General features: G+C 33.1%; 1 protein-coding gene across 40 annotated transcripts; it reads left to right on the top strand.

The window, feature by feature from the left end:
• Window positions 1-1,793: 1,793 nt before the first annotated feature.
• LOC142609701 (putative disease resistance protein RGA3) lies at window positions 1,794-15,757 on the top strand. 40 transcript variants are annotated; one of them, XM_075781383.1, is made up of 21 exons: window positions 1,794-5,652; window positions 5,767-5,845; window positions 5,972-6,016; window positions 6,782-6,978; window positions 7,119-7,220; window positions 7,324-7,472; window positions 7,937-8,264; window positions 8,974-9,211; window positions 9,340-9,466; window positions 9,843-10,106; window positions 10,280-10,345; window positions 10,526-10,587; window positions 10,827-10,934; window positions 11,076-11,158; window positions 11,237-11,266; window positions 12,045-12,115; window positions 12,282-12,349; window positions 13,815-13,918; window positions 14,095-14,254; window positions 14,910-15,023; window positions 15,133-15,757. In XM_075781383.1, the coding sequence occupies exon 1, from the start codon at window positions 1,961-1,963 to the stop codon at window positions 5,639-5,641; it is 3,681 nt and encodes a 1,226-aa protein (XP_075637498.1). In that variant the 5' UTR covers window positions 1,794-1,960; the 3' UTR covers window positions 5,642-5,652; window positions 5,767-5,845; window positions 5,972-6,016; window positions 6,782-6,978; window positions 7,119-7,220; window positions 7,324-7,472; window positions 7,937-8,264; window positions 8,974-9,211; window positions 9,340-9,466; window positions 9,843-10,106; window positions 10,280-10,345; window positions 10,526-10,587; window positions 10,827-10,934; window positions 11,076-11,158; window positions 11,237-11,266; window positions 12,045-12,115; window positions 12,282-12,349; window positions 13,815-13,918; window positions 14,095-14,254; window positions 14,910-15,023; window positions 15,133-15,757. The 40 variants fall into 40 exon arrangements, with proteins under 40 accessions (XP_075637498.1, XP_075637497.1, XP_075637495.1 ...); XM_075781382.1 differs by having other exon boundaries at window positions 10,794-10,934; XM_075781380.1 differs by having other exon boundaries at window positions 10,521-10,587.
• Window positions 15,758-17,875: the final 2,118 nt, after the last annotated feature.

The raw sequence follows: 17,875 nt of genomic DNA, 5'->3' as shown, positions 1-17,875 counted from the left end.
GTGAAAATCAAAAAAAGAAAAAAGGAAAAAGAAAAAAAAAGTACTTCACTCTCTTCAGCGGTACCCAATAGCCTCCAAAAGACATAAAAGAAACTCAAATAGTGGTTTAATTATGACTAAACATACAGTAATTTCATAACTCATTCATGTAATCCATGCCTATTGGGTTGTCTTATTGGATTGTCCTATGAATTTCTGATGGCTCTTGATCTCCTTCAACGACAAAAACAACATCAATCTTACATCAGTTCATTGTCGACCAAGAATGGAGTCATGGCCCATGGAGGACTTGGAATGCTTTTTGAGACCTGAATTATTGTATCCCTATAATTTTGCTCTTCCTGTGCAACAACAGTTCATTGTCGACCACAGATTGTGGACTTTTCTTTAATCCGTAATTAACTCTTCATAACTTTCCTTCTAGTGGACAAAACTTTTTATATTAGGGCCCATTGTCACCATCCTGATGGGCCAAGCCTAATACTATCTATGATGATGATTTTGAATATTATTATTAATATATTTTTTAGAATCATTATTCTGTTATAATTATAATGTTGGTAAAAATAAAGGAAAGAAATAAAGAGAAGAAGAGACACTAGAGAAAATAATTTGTAAATTTCTAAATGTAGAATTGTGTGACAAAAATTGTCTTTTAATATAAGCATGTTTGTCGGTAGTACAAATATATGGAGTGCAAAACAAGTAATTAGTAATTAAGGAATATGTTACTTAGGATTAAAATCCTAAATAGGATCAAAAAGACTAGTTTAAACTTTAAAGTGATATCATTTTACAAATTTAGGTTTGAATTTGAAACTAACAAAAGTATGTGGTTTAATTTTTAACAGTTCAAAACTTCATGGGTTAGTTTGAAAATATTAAATTATAGAGTTTAACTTTTTTTTTGAGAAATAATTACAACATACTGTTAATTATAAAGTTTAATTTAAAACCGCAATTATAGAATATGATTTAAAACCACCCTAAAAGTATATGGTTTAAAGTGTAATTTCCCGTAATCTTATTCTTCACTTTTGCAACTTTAATCTCATTCTTTGTGACTAAAATTATTGAGATTTGCGACAATCTTTGCTGCCTATCAATTTTGCAGTTGCAGTTCTAGATGATTGCCCCCTCAAGTCTCTTTGTAGCCACAGGTCCACAGCTATAGACTGGGCAGCCCAGCCCAATTACATAAATGACTATTTTCAATTCTCATATGAAAAAAGGAATTTAGATAGGAGATACTTGTTAACTTCGAGTGCGAACTGGTGACATCTTTTTCAAAAGACTCAAATGGTGAATGAAGCACATGGGCTGTCATCTTTTTCCTATATAAATGTAAAGATGTGAAGCAATAATCTAAAAAAACAGCTGTATAAGTGTGACAATAATAATTTAAAAAACAGACAAAGTGAAAGTCATAAAAGCAGAAAAGTGAAGAATCATTCTACCGTCCAGAGGAGAGCGCAAGGAAAAAGCCAAACTGAAAACAAAAGAAAATGAAAGTGGCCGACAAGAACTACTTCTACGAGTCCGTAAAAGTTTACTAAGTTCTGTAATAACATTTTTTTTTTTTTGGGAAAATTTGTTAAAATATATAGGTATTTTTTTGAAAATGTGAAATTTTTTTTTAAAAATTTAAAAACTGTATATAAAAATTATAAAGTAAAAATTTAGCCTATAACCTATCACATAAACAAAATTTGAAAAAAAAAAAAAAACACTCCACTTTTGGAAATACACAATTGTGGTTCTTTTTCGCATATGATAAGCTCCCATATCCGTAAAAGACATGTATTGGACTTTATCTCATGTGTGCAAGTTGATATTTGGGTTCCCTCCTACTTCTCTACATATATCATTGTTGCTGTTTTAGTCTTTCTACATCACAATCCTTCTATTGTTTCCAAATACTTCCAGCTTATTTCTGGCTTATCAGAGCACCAAACCAAAGATGGCTGAGACTATCCTTAGTGTTGTTGCTGAGGAAATAATAGGCAAGCTGATTTCAGTTGCTACTGAGCAGATCAGCCTTGCTTGGGGTTTCAAGGAGGAGTTGACAAAACTTCGTGGCTCATTGACCACGATTCAAGCTGTGCTGGCTGATGCGGAGAGAAGGCAAGTGAGAGATGAGGTCGTGAGGCTTTGGCTGCAGAGGCTTAAAGAAGTTGCTTATGATGCTGATGACGTGCTAGACGAGTTTGCTTACGAGATTCTTCGGCGAAAGGTAGAGATCCGAAACCAAATGAAGAGAAAGGTATACTTCTTCTTTTCATTCTCAAACCCCATTGCTTTTCGTCTCAAGATGGCTAACCAGATTAAGACTATTCATGAATCGCTAAAAGAGATTAATGGTGAAGCAAATTCATATGGACTTGCTAGAGCGAGCCCAGTAAATGCAAATCTAGAGATTATCCCAAACCGAGAGACAGACTCCTTTCTCGATCATTCAGAAGTTGTAGGAAGGAGAGATCATGTCTCAAAAATAGTTGACTTGCTAACTAGGGCAACCAAAGAACAACTCTCTGTCTTTCCTATAGTAGGAATGGCAGGTTTGGGAAAAACAACTTTAGCAAAGCAAGTGTACAATGATGAGCGAGTAAAGAGACATTTTGATAGGACAATATGGGTATGTGTCTCCGATGATTTTGATGATAAAAGGATCTTGAGAGAGATTCTTGAGCTCATTACCCATACCTCAAATAAATTAGAAAATAAGACTGCGATTCTTGAATGCCTTCAAAAAGAGTTGATAGGAAAAAAATATCTTCTCATACTTGATGATGTATGGAACGAAGATTTAACAAAATGGGATACTTTGAGGAGATGTCTATTAGGAATTAATTCAAATGTGGGAAACATTATTATTGTAACAACTCGTAAAGACAAGGTGGCTAAAATTATGAAAGCACTTCATCGATGTGATTTAGAAAACCTATCAGATGATGAATGTTGGTCTATAATCAAGAAAATGGTATCTTGTAATGAAATAACTCCAGATTTGGAAGTTATTGGAAGGGAGATTGCTAAAAGATGTGGTGGGGTTCCATTAGTTGCGAGAGTTTTAGGAGGTACTATGTCTTGTAAGAAGGAGAAAAGTGAATGGTTAGCAATTCAAAATAGTGAAGTTTGGAATTCTCCACTTGACAACAATGAAATCTTACCAATACTAAAATTAAGCTTTGATCATCTTTATCCACCATCTCTAAAAAGTTGTTTCACATATTGTGCAATTTTTCCTAAAAATTATAAAATGGAAAAGGAAGAATTAATTCAACATTGGATGGCTGAAGGGTTCCTTCAATTGTCTCCAGGAAGATCAATAATGGAGGATATTGGTAACGAGTATTTTAATATTTTGTTGGCAAATTCCTTATTCCAAGATATAGAAAGGGATGATTATGGTGATATTGTTAGCTGCAAGATGCATGATTGTGTACACGATCTTGCCCTCTTAATTTCAAAATGGGAAACCTTGCATTTAGTGGGCAATTTAAGGGATGGCATTGACATGTCTCATATTCGACGTTTATCTCTTATACCCAATGGCCAAACAACACCAACAATCTCATTATCTAGAGAAGGCATGAGTAGGTTGCGCACATTTTTTTCAATTCATGCTAATCTTGGTGACAAGTTATTAAACTTAAAATGTGTACGTGCTCTAACTTTATTTGGGGGATGTATAGTAGAGTTGCCCAAGTCAATCGATAGGCTAAGACAATTGAGGCTTCTTCGAATTATAAGGACTAATGTCAAAGAATTACCCAAATCTCTCACAAAACTCTATAACTTACAAACTCTAATAATCAAGGATTGCCCTTGTCTCAAAGAGCTTCCAAAAGATCTACAAAATTTGATTAGTTTGAGACATATCAATATTGATCATCGATACATAAAACAATTGCCGATCAATATGAGGCAACTAACTTGCCTTCAAACATTGCCTTTTTTTGTCATCGGTCAAGACATTGGTGGTCGAATCGAAGAAATGGGATACTTAAGCCAACTTAGAGGAAAGTTAAGTATCTATAATCTAGAGCATGTGAGAGACAAAGAAGAAGCCAGAAGTGCAAAGTTATCAGAAAAGAAAGGAGTACACAAGTTGGGATTCCATTGGAATAGGGGAAGAGAAGGCACCATTAACGATGAAGATGTCTTGGAAGGCCTTCAGCCTCACCCGTGTCTGCAAAGCTTAAAGATAGAAAATTTCCAGGGTGAGAAGTTCCCTTCATGGATATTGGGCAAAAACAGTAGTGGTGGTTTGTTTCTCTGGGACCATTTGTTGGAAATCTTCTTAGAAAACTGTAACAAGTGCGAACAAATTCCTACACTTGGGCATTTATCTCATCTCAAGGTTCTTGAAATAGAGGGAATGCATAACGTGACATGTATAGGGACAGAATTTTACGGCAATTATAGCGGTGAGGGATCGAGTAATGCAGTGTTCCCGGCTTTGGAAAAACTTGTTTTGCAGCGCATGCCCAAGCTAGTGGAATGGAAGGATGCGATGGAGCCAACAACAACAACAACAACAACAAGAGGAACGGTGTTTCCTTCCCTCAAAATATTGGTTATTGAAAAATGTGGCCAGCTCATAAGTGCTCCATGTCATTTTCCAGCTCTTGAGGAACTAAGCATTTTCGAGACCAAAAGCACTGCATTCCAAAACATTAGTAGTAATCTTACTACACTCATGTCCCTTACTATATGGTGTGTATCAGAACTTTCTTGTTTGCCAGAGCAGCTATTGCAAAATAATGCGAGTCTCATGAGACTGAATATACATGCTTGTGCTGATTTGGAGTCCATCTTGCCACATGAGGATGTAGGGGCCTTCTGCATCTCTCTCCGATACATTTATATATCTTCATGTTTGAAATTGAGTTATATACCGGACACACTGCACACCCTTCAATCTCTCGAGACATTTGGAATATTCAACTGTCCTAATTTGAGGTCTTTTCCAAGTATACAAGGTGTGGCGTCGCTTCGAGACTTGACGATATGGTGCGGTGTTGAAGTTCTACCGACTGGGCTGCAATCATGTACATCTCTTTCGGAATTGAACATTCAGTCATGTCCTAATTTGATATCAATTCCAGATCTAGGAGAATTGCACTCTCTTAGCAGTTTAACAATTCTGGACTGTCCAAAGTTGACTCGTCTGCCAGGAGGGTTATCAGAATGCTTAAAGACTTTGAAGATTGGTGAGTTTTGTGAGGAGCTGGATGCTTTCCCCAGTCTCAGTTCCATCCAACACTTGCACGCGTCCCTTGAACAACTAAACTTGTATGGGTGGTCCAAACTCAACTCTCTTCCGGACGAAATGCAACACTTCACTGCCCTTATATATCTGCATATATCTGGTTTTGATGGAATGCAAGCTTTGCCTGAGTGGTTGGGCAACCTTTCTTCACTTCAAACTCTGGTTCTTAATGACAACAAGAACTTGATGGAAATGCCGACAGTGCAAGCCATGCGACGCCTCACCAAATTAAAAGAACTGTTCATTAATGGTTCCCCCAAAGTAGATGTAAGATATGCAAATGAGAAAGGCACAGAGTGGTCCGAAATTGCACATATTAGACATATCAGAATCAACTATATTGTTATTAGAGACGAAACTTTTTGAAGAGATGTTTGGTAAGTCTGCTCATACCTCAAATCCTCTTTCTCTCATTTTCTCTGTTCTCTGTTTCCAGCAATTTCTTGCTATCTTTCTTTAGTTTTCTCAAAATACGTTTGCTGGATATGCAGGCACTACGAATGGCATAATTTCTGGTAACTTTATGGAATTTCAATCCACTCCCAAGCTAACGTAAGGTCATAAACGCAGGTAATTGTATGGAATTTCTATTTTATAACCCTAATTTCTTACTTTCTCTCTTTATTTCTTTCTTTCTTTCTTTTTCTTTTTTTAATTTTTAATTTGGCTATTTCTTATTTAATATATTGTGTTCAGCTGGAGGAATAATCAATTAAAGCTAATGGAAGTACACAATTGCTGGTAAGTTTTCTATAAATTGTTAATCCATAGTTTTTTTTTAGTATAAATATATTTTGGCATGATTAGTGTGGGTACTGGGCTGTTACTCAATTTGAGTAAATCTTTATGAAATCTAACATTTGAGATATCAAACTTTCAAAATCACCACCAACCTCTTTTTTTTTTTTCATCTGTTTTTGATATATAACATTGATAACATGTTTCCACTACTCTTTTGTAATTCTATTATGGGGAATATTTAGCTTTTCCATATTGAAAATTTCAAATCCAACTAATTAAACAAAGAATTTTAGATTTTAAGATCGTATAAAGTGTATGTTTTTATCAAGTCAAAAGAATAAATAATTACGATATTTTTTTGCTTGATTTGAGAGCGATACTTGCATTTGGATTTTTCTTTATATAAAATTTTCCCAATTTTCATTTTCTGAAGGCTTGAGTGGATGGTTCTTCACCTTGGTTCCAAATTTTGAAAAACTTGTGTGAATTTATATACTCTGGAGATTTGATTAGAGATTTACCTTAAGAAAACAAAATCCCCAAATTTTCTAAATATTAATACCTGGTAACATATGATTTATAGTGGAGAACTCATGAATCTTTTGTATCTGCCTGGTTCTCTGCTGCTGCCATGTTTCTTATATTGGATAGTTATGAAGAATAATCATTGTTAGTAGCATGATTCTATGTTCATAGCAAAAACATCTTGTAGCAGTTTGGAATTAAAACTAATTTACTGATGGCCCAAATATTCTGCTCTAATAGGAAACGAAGGTTCTATTCAAGAGCTGAAAATTGTAATTATGATTACAAAAAGCTGATGCATCTGCACAAACACAATGTTTCACCATATTGCGGAAAATGCAAAGTTTTTATTGACCTAAGGAAGGATGTGCCAAGGAAAATGACTACGTGGTCCAAGATTGTCCATATTTAATACAAATTGAAAGGCAAAGCCACTAGTAAGTCATCAAGAACAGGCTTTCTTGGCTTTTTCTTCTTTGGTTTGTTTTCTTTCAGTATCAAATACCCAGCTTATTCGTAAATGATCTGCTTGTGTTCAGCTGCACGAATAATTAATTGTCTTCAGCTGGATGTGTAGGCACTATGAATGGCATATCTATTGCGTTCACATGAAGGAAGACTTAATTAATCTTATGGAATTTCAGTCCACTCCCAAGCTAACAGAAATTCATCAGTGCTGGTATTTTTTCTCAAATCTTCTCTTCACTTCTAACATATAAAGTACCAAATCAATCAAATAAATTTATTATTCATGCCAAAATGTGTGTTTTTGAAATCTGCAGCATGACATTTGAAAACATTAGCAGTAATCGTGCCACACTCTGTCAGAACTTGATTCTTGCCAAAGTGGTTTTTGCAAAATAATACGAGTCTCATGCCCATGAAGATAGTGTTTTGTGAGGATTTGGTGTCCCTCTCGGCACATCAGGATGTATGGGCCTTCTATACACTATACCTCTCTCCAATCACTCTCTATATTTAACTATAAGAAATTGAATTATTATTGATGACCCTAATATTCTTCTCTGACTGAAAAAGGAAGGTTCTATTATCCTCTCTTCCCTCTCTTTTTCCCCCACAATATTTACTCAATTGTTACACAGCAAAGGAAAAGAAAAATTTGTTAATCCAATTTTTTTATGAAATTATTTTGGCATAATTTATGTTGATCTGAGTTGTCACTCAAGTGGGGCAACCCTCCATGATCTCATAGTGACGGTATCCTAATTGTGCAAAATTACCATTTAGGCATAGAGGTATCTAACTTGCCAAGCCACGATCAACCTTTTTTTCTTTTTGATTGTGCTATTTAATATTGATAACATGTTTCCACTACACTGAATTACATGATTTTTTCTAACCATTTGATTATTGGCAATTAATGGGATTTTTTAGGGTAAATTTTGATGCTGCTGTGTTTGAAGAAATTCAGAAAATTGGTGTTGGTGTAGTGGTATTGGATGAGCATAGGCTGTTCATTGGACCTTTAAGCTCACTGGAAGATATGAGTACTGATGCTGAGGAGGCTGAAGTTATGGCTGTCATGCAAGCGACTGAATTTGCCATGCCCTTTTGGAGTAACTATAGAAGGTGGCTTGTTACAGAGATTTCAAGCCCTCAATTCTGCAGAACCAAATCTCTCAAAAATTGAACATCTGTTGGACTTGGTTAAACAGAATGGACTTTTTCGGGGAGATCTCTTTCTCACATGTCAGTTAGACTGGTAATGAGGTTGCACATGTATTAGCTTGAAATGCTAGATCCTTATGCATGGCTAAATCTGATTGTAAATATGCTTTTTGGCTAGAAGAGGCTCCTGTGTTTCTGCAAAAAAGCCTCTCTAAAGATGTTTTTCTTTTTGCTAGTTGATGAAATATTTTTCAGCTTTCCATAAAATAAATAAAATTAAATTAAAAAAAAATGATGAGAGAATTTGATATTTTAAGAGCTCATACAGTGAGTATAGGACTTTGTCAAGAAAAACGAAAAAACTATTAGTCTTTCGCTTGATTCTACTGTGATAGTTGCATTTGGATTTTTCTTCTTTTCCTTTTTTGATGGCTTGAGTGGATCATTCTTCACTTTGGGTTTGAATTTTGAAAAAATTGTATGGCTTTATGCACCTTTATACAGAGGATATATGATTGGAGATTTACCTCAAGAAAATGAATTCGCCATACCTTTTGGATATTAATACCTGCCCACATACAATTTGTAATGGTTAATTCATGAACGATGAATCTTTTGTGTTTGCCTGGTTCTATTCTGTTGATTTGTTTTCATTTTAGATAATAAATCAAAATTATCATTGCATAGCATGATATTGTAGAAATGTCTCTTAAAAGTTAATTTGTTGTAATGTTCTCCAATTCTTTCACCATCCAATAACCACTTCTAAACACAGCATCAATCTGTTGATTTTCAATTTTCAGGATGCTTGAGTGATTTAACAAATGCAGTAGTGAACAGCTAGCTGAAAACATTGGGGAGCATGAGAAGTCCACTAATGATTGCAAAAAGCCCAGGCATTTGTAGTGCTGCACCCATACTTATCATTGGAAGGAGCAAGAGTGGTTCAGTGGTAGAAGATTGGCTGTGGACCTGTGGTCCAAGAATCACCATTGAGGGAATTTAAAGTTGATTCCAAATGCAATTGTTTCATGAAAATTTGTGAGTGCTCTCAATTTAGTATTTAATTTCGCTCTTCAATGAAACCTATTAAGTTTCCTTTCTTTTTATTTTCTACTTTCAATTTTCCATACTATTTACTTAACTAGTTGTTCATATAATATTTACAGACGCTAGTTATCATTGATTTTCCAATTGGAGGTGTACCTCAGCACAAGATGGTCCAAGATTGCCCTTGTTCTAAATATCCTGATAAACTTCTGGTTACTATTCTAAGCTCAAAATAGTCTAAAATTGGTATTTTCTCTCAAATATCCTTGTCTAATGTTTTGCTTTAAAATAGACCAGTTTTTTTTTTTTTTTTTTTTTTTTTTTTTCTATTTCCTCACTTACCGAATTTCTTATCCTCTTATTTTTCTTGATTCCTATAAATTTTTGTTTCAAAACTGTCCATAATGAAGAGCATCTTTGAGATTCTAATAAAATTGAATGAGACCCTGATTGCAATTTTTCTTTTTCTTTTTCTTTTTTCTCTTTTTTTGAGGGGGATCAAATTCTAATACTGGATAAGCCATGTTACCATTAATTAAGATTACTTCAAGAATGCATTGAAATTAGGTTGATTAATTTTATTATTTTTTGAGTTTTCTTTATTTTTAATTTTTTTTCTTAGAAATTTCTGTATTTTTGGTCAACCGGAGCCATATTATATATGCATTTGCAAGTGTTGATCAGTGTACTATACTTGGAAACACTACTGGCATGCATTAGGTGAGGTGGAGGTCAACCAGTGCTTTCACAATCATTGCTTCCATCTTCTGGCTAGAATACAGATTCCAGACAATTCTTCCACCTTCCATATCAAAAGCAAATTTGTTATGTTTTCCTAACTTGAAGCCTCTGTGCCTGTGACTTCAACACTTTACTGGATTATGGGGTAGACATCTATAGTTATCCGTTTTACTTGTTAATTTTATCCAAAATTTTCACTAAAAAATCAATTGTACATATCTTTATTAGAATGTATTAAAATACTATCTCCAATTAAGGTTTTCTATCAGTAATGGTGTTTTCTTCTTGTAAGCTTTGTATTATTGTCTTGCCCAACAGGAGAACTTTTGATGCTCTAGATCATGCAAATGTTCAGCAGATAGTTCCTAATCGCTTGCATATAAGGTAATGGGCCTATCTCTATAAGGTAATGGGCCTATCTCTATAATCTAAAACCAATTAGGTAGTATTTGATATTATATGTACACTTTGCTTTAGAATTTGGTTTAAATAATACTTATCAAAAAAAAATTTTGGTTTAAATAAGATTTTGATGACTGCTTCCATGATTTAAAAAAAGGATAGATGCAGCACATTCTCCAAGCATGTGATAGATGGCAACTTTCTTGTTTCTTTTGACACAGCAGGTAGAGAACTTAAGCCTAAGTAGTTAAATAATGCATACTAATATATACACATACATATAAACATACGTACATATGTATATGCAATAGCATGTGTATATAAAACAAATGGGTAAGTTTTGATTCTTGTCAATGAGTTTGATTCCTTCTTTCTTTCTTTTTTTTTTTCTTTATAAAAATTTATGAGTTTGATGTCATTGGTTCTTTAGGATGCTAACAGAAAACAAGTGACCTCTATTTAGGATGGATGTTCAAGAATCTGACCTCTATTTAGGTCTTCTCAAGATTTTTCAAGCACACCTTTGAGTCAATCAATCACACTTATTCTTCACTCCTAATTTCTTTGTTGGGTATTCAGTTTTCCCGAGTCTTTTCCTTCTTCAAAATTTTTATTATTCAATCATAAATATTAATATTGTAATATGTTATAGGCAGCCTACCCCAAACATTTTGGGACTAAGGCATGATTGTTGTTGTTGTATATGTTATAGGCACTTGACACAGTATATCTATTATTTCTGGCTGGAGGAATAATTGATTATAATTGGAAGCTGACAGAATCTTTTTAAAGTTGGTAAGTTCTCTAAAATATTCTCTTCTTTTCCTCTCTTTATTCTCTTTCTTATACTCAACCAGTATATTGTTTACGCAGGTATTCTCTAGTCAACTATCAACTTTTCCTGTAAGTTATCTTTTCTTATGCAGTTGTCATCCTTCATATTTCTTGAAATGATTTTGCATGATTAAGGTAATAAGGTTTAGAGAATATTTATCTATTAGTTAGCTGGAGCAATATAATATTGCTTATAGTTATATTCCAGCAATTTAGATCATAAATTATAAGCTACAAAATTTAAGTTCCTCTGTTTTTTCTCTCTAAAAATCAATAAACTTTTCCCTATTGAACATTTAAAATATAGCGAATAAAATCCATAATTTGAGATTTTAAAATATTTCTTCATGTAAATAGAGCTTCAAATTTTGGTAACCAATGTGCACTGAGTTGATTGTTAATTTTTAGTTGTTCTTTCTCATTTTCATTTTGATATGCATGCATAAACGTTTTGGTGACTTCCAATAGATTTTCCAAAAAGATTGCTTATTAATCATGGCCACATACCTTAGTTGCCATAAGCTCTCCTAAATTTTTCATATTGTCGATGGATGATGTGTTTTGTATTTTTCCTTGAATTTAAAAACATTCAGAGCCATTGCTATTGTAGTATAAGGCCTTGGTACGTTAATTAAGTATTGCTAAACATCTTTTTAGCGGTTTTGAAATTTTAATAAGTTTTATATTTTATAGGAGCCCTCATATTTTCCCAACAAGAGAAAAAGGAAAATTCTCTTCAAGTGCTGCACACATACTTATGATTTCAAGAAGCTGATCTGCTTCCTTACAATGACTTATCAAATTACATATGCTGCTGATTGTTTTTTTCCCTCATATATAAGGACAGGCCATTGGAAACAGTTCCCAGTGTTCCTGGATTGCTCGTATTCAAAAGATAGGGATATCATATCATAGAAAGCAAGTGATAAGTCCCTCCAAACTTGAAGTCTAACTCTCTTCTGTTTTCTTTTTTCTTTAAAATCAAATACCAAATATATACGTTTATTATAACTGATCTTGAATGTCTTTGCTAATATATTCATTGTCATTAAGTTATTAATGTTTGGGCATAATGTCTCTGTAGGGCTATTCTATATTTACATTTCAACTGGGAGAAGAGTTTAAATTCATTAGTGTGGGCAACATGTTCAGGTAATTCTTTTTGCTGAGATTTTTTTCTCTTCAACTTGGCATATTGCATGAGACACTCAGTTTTTTTAATAATTCTTTAAACTTATCTTTTCTTCATTATCTTAAAATAAATAATAATAATACAAAGGATATGACTGGAATTTTATAAATCTTATACAATTAAAAGGGGTTCAATCAAACTAAGGTTTTTGTCCTTCTCAATAGTTTTCCTAATAATTGCTTTTTTTATTTTTTAATCATAGATCTACCTTTAGAATTGTTGTTCAAGGTCCTCATATTACATTCATAGAAAGTAGCTCATTGCTAAAAATTGTACATATACAAATATATAAATAGTATTAGTGATGATCCAACAACTATATTGTAATTGGAGGTTTGTTTTGTAAACCATGACGCATCATGAACCCTTACACAACACTTTAGTTTCTTACCAACAACAAACAATTAGAATATCTCATATGGGAGAAAATCTTTTCTTTTGTGATATAAAAGGAAAAGTATAAGTATCAGTCTATCATGTGATTGTGATAAATAGGCTATCATGTCGATGGGCTAATCTTAAGTCCTTGCTTCATCTATATGGTAACTGGGGACCTTTTCATTTCTACATAAGTTATACATTTGCAAGAAGCTACAGTATCTAACTATGGTGGAAGTGGGACATTTGAAAAATGTTAATTACACTCTAGCAAAATTTAGAACCCCCAAACCATTTTTATCAGCTTAATCACTTTTAGTCTAAAACTAACAATTAGTCAAATATTAATGATTAACCAAATTATATAGCAAGCACAAAGCAACTGATAGTTAAATCAAGTAAATAGCAATATAGAAATGCGGAAAATAAATGCAAACCGAAAGCTAAACACAAAGAAGTGTTTAGAAAGAGGAAAATCTAAGCCTCCTAGTGGAAAAACCTTTCCCTCAACCACACTATTGGAAAATCTCCACTAGTTAAATCGTTGCAATACAATAAAAATTATGAACCTTTGAAGTCCATATCCCTAATGAACTTGAGCCCTCCAAGCTCTAGATAGCAACGGACTTCCTGAAGTTCTTTCTTCAAACTAGCTTGTTGGAGATAGCAGTGGCAGAGCAACGTTAAGACCGAAGGGAGCCATGCTCCCCCCCCCCCCCCCCACCAAAAGTTTTGGAAAAAAATTTGTAGATGTACATACATTTTGGAGTTATACTAATCAATTTTAAAATTTTTTTAAGGAACTCTTATCATTTTGGCCCCTCATTCCGAGATAATATATATATATATACACGAAAGAAAGTCTAAAATTACATATAAATTTTTTAAAAATAGGATACAATCCAATTAGTTATAAATATATATATGTCAAAAAGTTACAATAATTAGACATTTTTTAGCATTTTAAGATGAACACATAGTTATTTTAACAAATATCTCACCAAATAAGAGGGAAAAAAATTCTAATTTTCACCCTAACACTTCTAGGCTTACTTGCGCCACAACAGCAGAAAGATCGAAGATCAGAGGCTTTGATTTGCCACACCAACACATAGTTGCGAACATTTTGCTCATCATTTGACAGGACACAGGTGACTCTCTCTCGCTCTGTGTCTGAACTATCTCTCTCTGTGGCATCTCAACTCTCATTCTCTCAACTGCTCCATCTGCCTTCTTCTTTTTCTTTTTGTTCTGTTTTTCTTTCCTCTAGGCTCTAGTTTCCATCATTTACAATGTAACAAATCTTCTATGTGAATAATAATTGTAGACAGCAGACTATACAATCACGTATATCAGTGAAAGATTAAAATCTTCTCTAGAATCTCTACAAAAGCAAGTGGGTAGGTGTGGGCGCAAGCGGTTGGTGTCTACAGTAGGTTGTAGCCGCGTTAGCCCAGTGTAGCATTCCCACAATTCCACTTTTCCAGGTACTTTTTCTTTCATGTTTTTATAATTTGACTTTTCTTTATCATAAATTTGTTAGTTATTAAAATAATCCATATATCATATAGCATTATATGTACCAATTAAAATATAATACTATTTATCATTGATTATTAAATTGTATGTGCATTACCATTTTTAATTTTATATGTAGTATGGATGTAATTAATTTGACAGTGCTTAATGTTTCTCTTTCTTTCTTGATTGTACTTCTTTTTCGGTTGAATGAAGTGAGTTTACCATTTAAAAATATTGATGTAATTAATATATACACAGGAAAAAAAAATTAGCTGTCTAATTATATGTGTGGCCCCCCAAAGATAAATTTCTAGCTTTGCCACTGGGATATACCACCATCAAACCACCAACAGAAAGTCAACAATGATATTGGATTTGAGGTGACAGCCTAAGTTTCCAAACCTTCACTCATAGCTCACAAAGTCAGATGTGTATCAATGAGATGAATGGAATAAAATTTCTCTCACTAGGATGATAATGGTGAGAGAAATGGAGAAGATATGTTGAGAATGTTTTAGACTTATTCTTTGTAGATAAATAGCTGACTGTTGCTTTTTGCACCCCACTATGAAAAACATGCATTTACAGGCGTTTATGGTGCCTTTTAATCTTCATGCGTAGGTATTCTTGCATGTCTGGATGGGTATATGAATATAGCAATGGAGCAAACATAAAAAAAACGTCAAAGGGCAGTTGAAAAATAACTATGAATATGCTTTCGTTTGAGAAACAATGGTAATTAAACATTGTCTTGTTGTTTTACTATTATTATTCATCTCTCTTTTTTTGGTCCACCCCTTATTCTTTTGGACAAACAATGATTGGGATATCTATTCTGATGCAGTTCTCTACATTAGAATACAGAGTACACTAGCAGACTACGATTACTTTTGAACTTTTATCATCAACTCATGTAGATCATCAGCGGTCATGCATTTGATGTAAAATATTGTGGATGTTGGAAATGAGGACTAGAAGAGCTTCTCCAACTTGGACAAACAGAACTTTTGTTATCTATTATGTGCAAATGCAATGGAATGAGCTAGCAAATGTTTGATTTAAAGAGTGGTGCCTTATGGTTACTGTGATGAATTAATGGCCATCATTGTCTTTACAGTTCATCTGGGTTCGAATCCTACTGAGAGGGCCTATTAGAAGTAGAAGGCACCATTGTGGGATCCTCATGGACATTCCTTTGGAAACCAAAAACAATAAACTATTCGAGGCAGAAATGCGAGATATTTTGTTCAATGATGATGATGATGACTACTTAATAGATAAATTTTATACATTGAAGCTTGCTGCATAACTTTTAGAGGCATCTTTTGTTTTGGTGGTGTTGTACCATAGTGAATTTGTTTCTAGATGGTTTTATTTTGCAAGAAACTACTTTAAATTGTACTTGCATTTTTACTCAAATTGTACTTGAACCAAGAGAAGCATAATAGCTTGTTGCAAAAAAAGTTGTGAGATGATGTTGGCCCTGTTTTTTATTTTCAAATTTATTGTTCTCTATTTGGTTGAGGGGAAATGGTTTCAAAAATCACATTTGGTTTAATATTCGAGGCTTGGGAAGAATGATTTGAGAATGTTTAATCATAGGCAACTAACTAGCTCTTGGCTACTCCCCCTCCACCTGTCCTCGGACCTAAAACCAGTTGATGGATAACCTTTAGTTACTTTTACTAATCACCTGTTATATTAGCTGCTAACTTTGATGGTTAAATCTCATAGTCAATAGTTAAAAAATTATCAGGTAGAATATTTGTGTTTATGCTAATTAGTTAAAACAAGTCATTTTCACAAAAGGAGAAAAATAAAAGTATCTTGGACTTATATTCATCTTCTACCAGGAAGTTACTTTCTTTGAAACAAAGGGAAGTCTTTAAAGAATATATTTTGATTCATATTTAATAGCTAGAGAAGTATACAATTTATTTATTTTGGTGTTTGAATATTCTTTATCAAACCATAAGATTGTTACAAAGAATTTCTTAATCTTACGAAGACTTACTCAATCATTTTTTTAACTAAGGATATTTTTATTATTTTAAAGATATGCTTTCCTGTTAGGCAATCCATGGTTTTGCTGCTATAGGGGCCAAGCTAACTTAAAGCCAAGATGTTTGTCATGATCCTTTTTTTTTTTTTTTTCTATAGAAACAACTTAAAATGTTTTTGGTGTTAAAGAATATCGTATACAGGGACAATCTATGGATCATGTGCTGTACTAATTAAAATTTTCTTTATTCTCAAGTCTCAACTCAGCTATTTCCACATACATTCACTGTAAATAAATCAATAAACCACATACTTCTCTTATTCATTTATTAGTTATGTGACAAGGACCGCCAGTTGAGGGCCTTGCAACCGTGTCATCAGATAGCTAATGTCGTTAGGGTATTAGCCCGGTGGTTTTATGTAATAAGTAAAGCATTTGAGTTTGTTTACCATGTGGCTTATGGCCTATTCATATTGGATTTAGGATTTATGGTATGTTTGGGATTGAGGGGGGAGGGGGGAATAAGTAAAACCAATATGGCCTATTCATATTGGTTTTATGTAATAAGTAAAGCATTTGAGTTTGTTTACCATATGACTTATGGCCTATTCATATTGGACCACAACTATACTCTATTCTCCCTGCTTCCCTCTCATTCCAAACGGATCATTAGTGTCACTAGTTATTAACTCGTGCTTCGCGCGGTTTTTTAATTATAATTTGTAAATATTATACACTTTAATTATAATTTATCAATATTATAAGTAAAAATGTTTTTTTAAAAGTATTATATATTATTATAAAGAAAATTTTTTAAATTAGTATTTTGCGTAGGCCTCTTTTATTTTTTGGTGTAATTTGATTATAATTATATATATATATATATGTGTATATATATATAAAAGTTGTAAAATTTCAAAATGTATCTTGCATGTTATGGGTAGCTTTTGTTTAATAAGATGTAATTTTCATGTTTTAAATTGATTTGATTTTTCTAAATATTGTGCGTGAGAATTTCTCAAGGTTGCTATTTGAAGCATGTACTTTATTGCTCTTTTTTTATTTAAAACAAAACAATGAGACTCCAGGTACATGTTTAGACAAGAAGTATTATTATGATCATTATTATATAAAAATAGCTCTAACATAGTTGTCAAAAAAAAAAAAAAAAAGGGGAAAATTACATTTTCCCACCCCCAACTATTCCCCATATTACATTTTGCACCTTAAACTTTGTAAATGCATGATTTGCATCCTAAACTATGGCCCTTGTTACACTTTGTGCCCCCGATGTTCAGTTTGCTATTAACATGGGCGAAAATTCAAAGTTTAGGATGTAAAGTGTAACCAAGAGTATAGATTAGAGTAATAAAGTGTAATGTATCTTCTGTTTTTAAAGAATTAAGAAGATAGATAATTAGGTCTTTTGGCGCGGTACTATATTTTTCATTTTTCCTTCAAAGTTAATAGCAAACTTGATGTCAAGATTCAAAGTGTAACATGAATTATAGTTTATGGTGTAAAATATGTACTCAAAAAGTTTATTGTGCTAAGTGTAATCAAAGTTATAATTTAGGATGGTAAA

Source organism: Castanea sativa, chromosome 9 (assembly GCF_040712315.1).
Source record: "Castanea sativa cultivar Marrone di Chiusa Pesio chromosome 9, ASM4071231v1".
Taxonomy (NCBI): Eukaryota; Viridiplantae; Streptophyta; class Magnoliopsida; order Fagales; family Fagaceae; genus Castanea; species Castanea sativa.
This window is presented reverse-complemented; position numbering and strand designations above follow the sequence as displayed.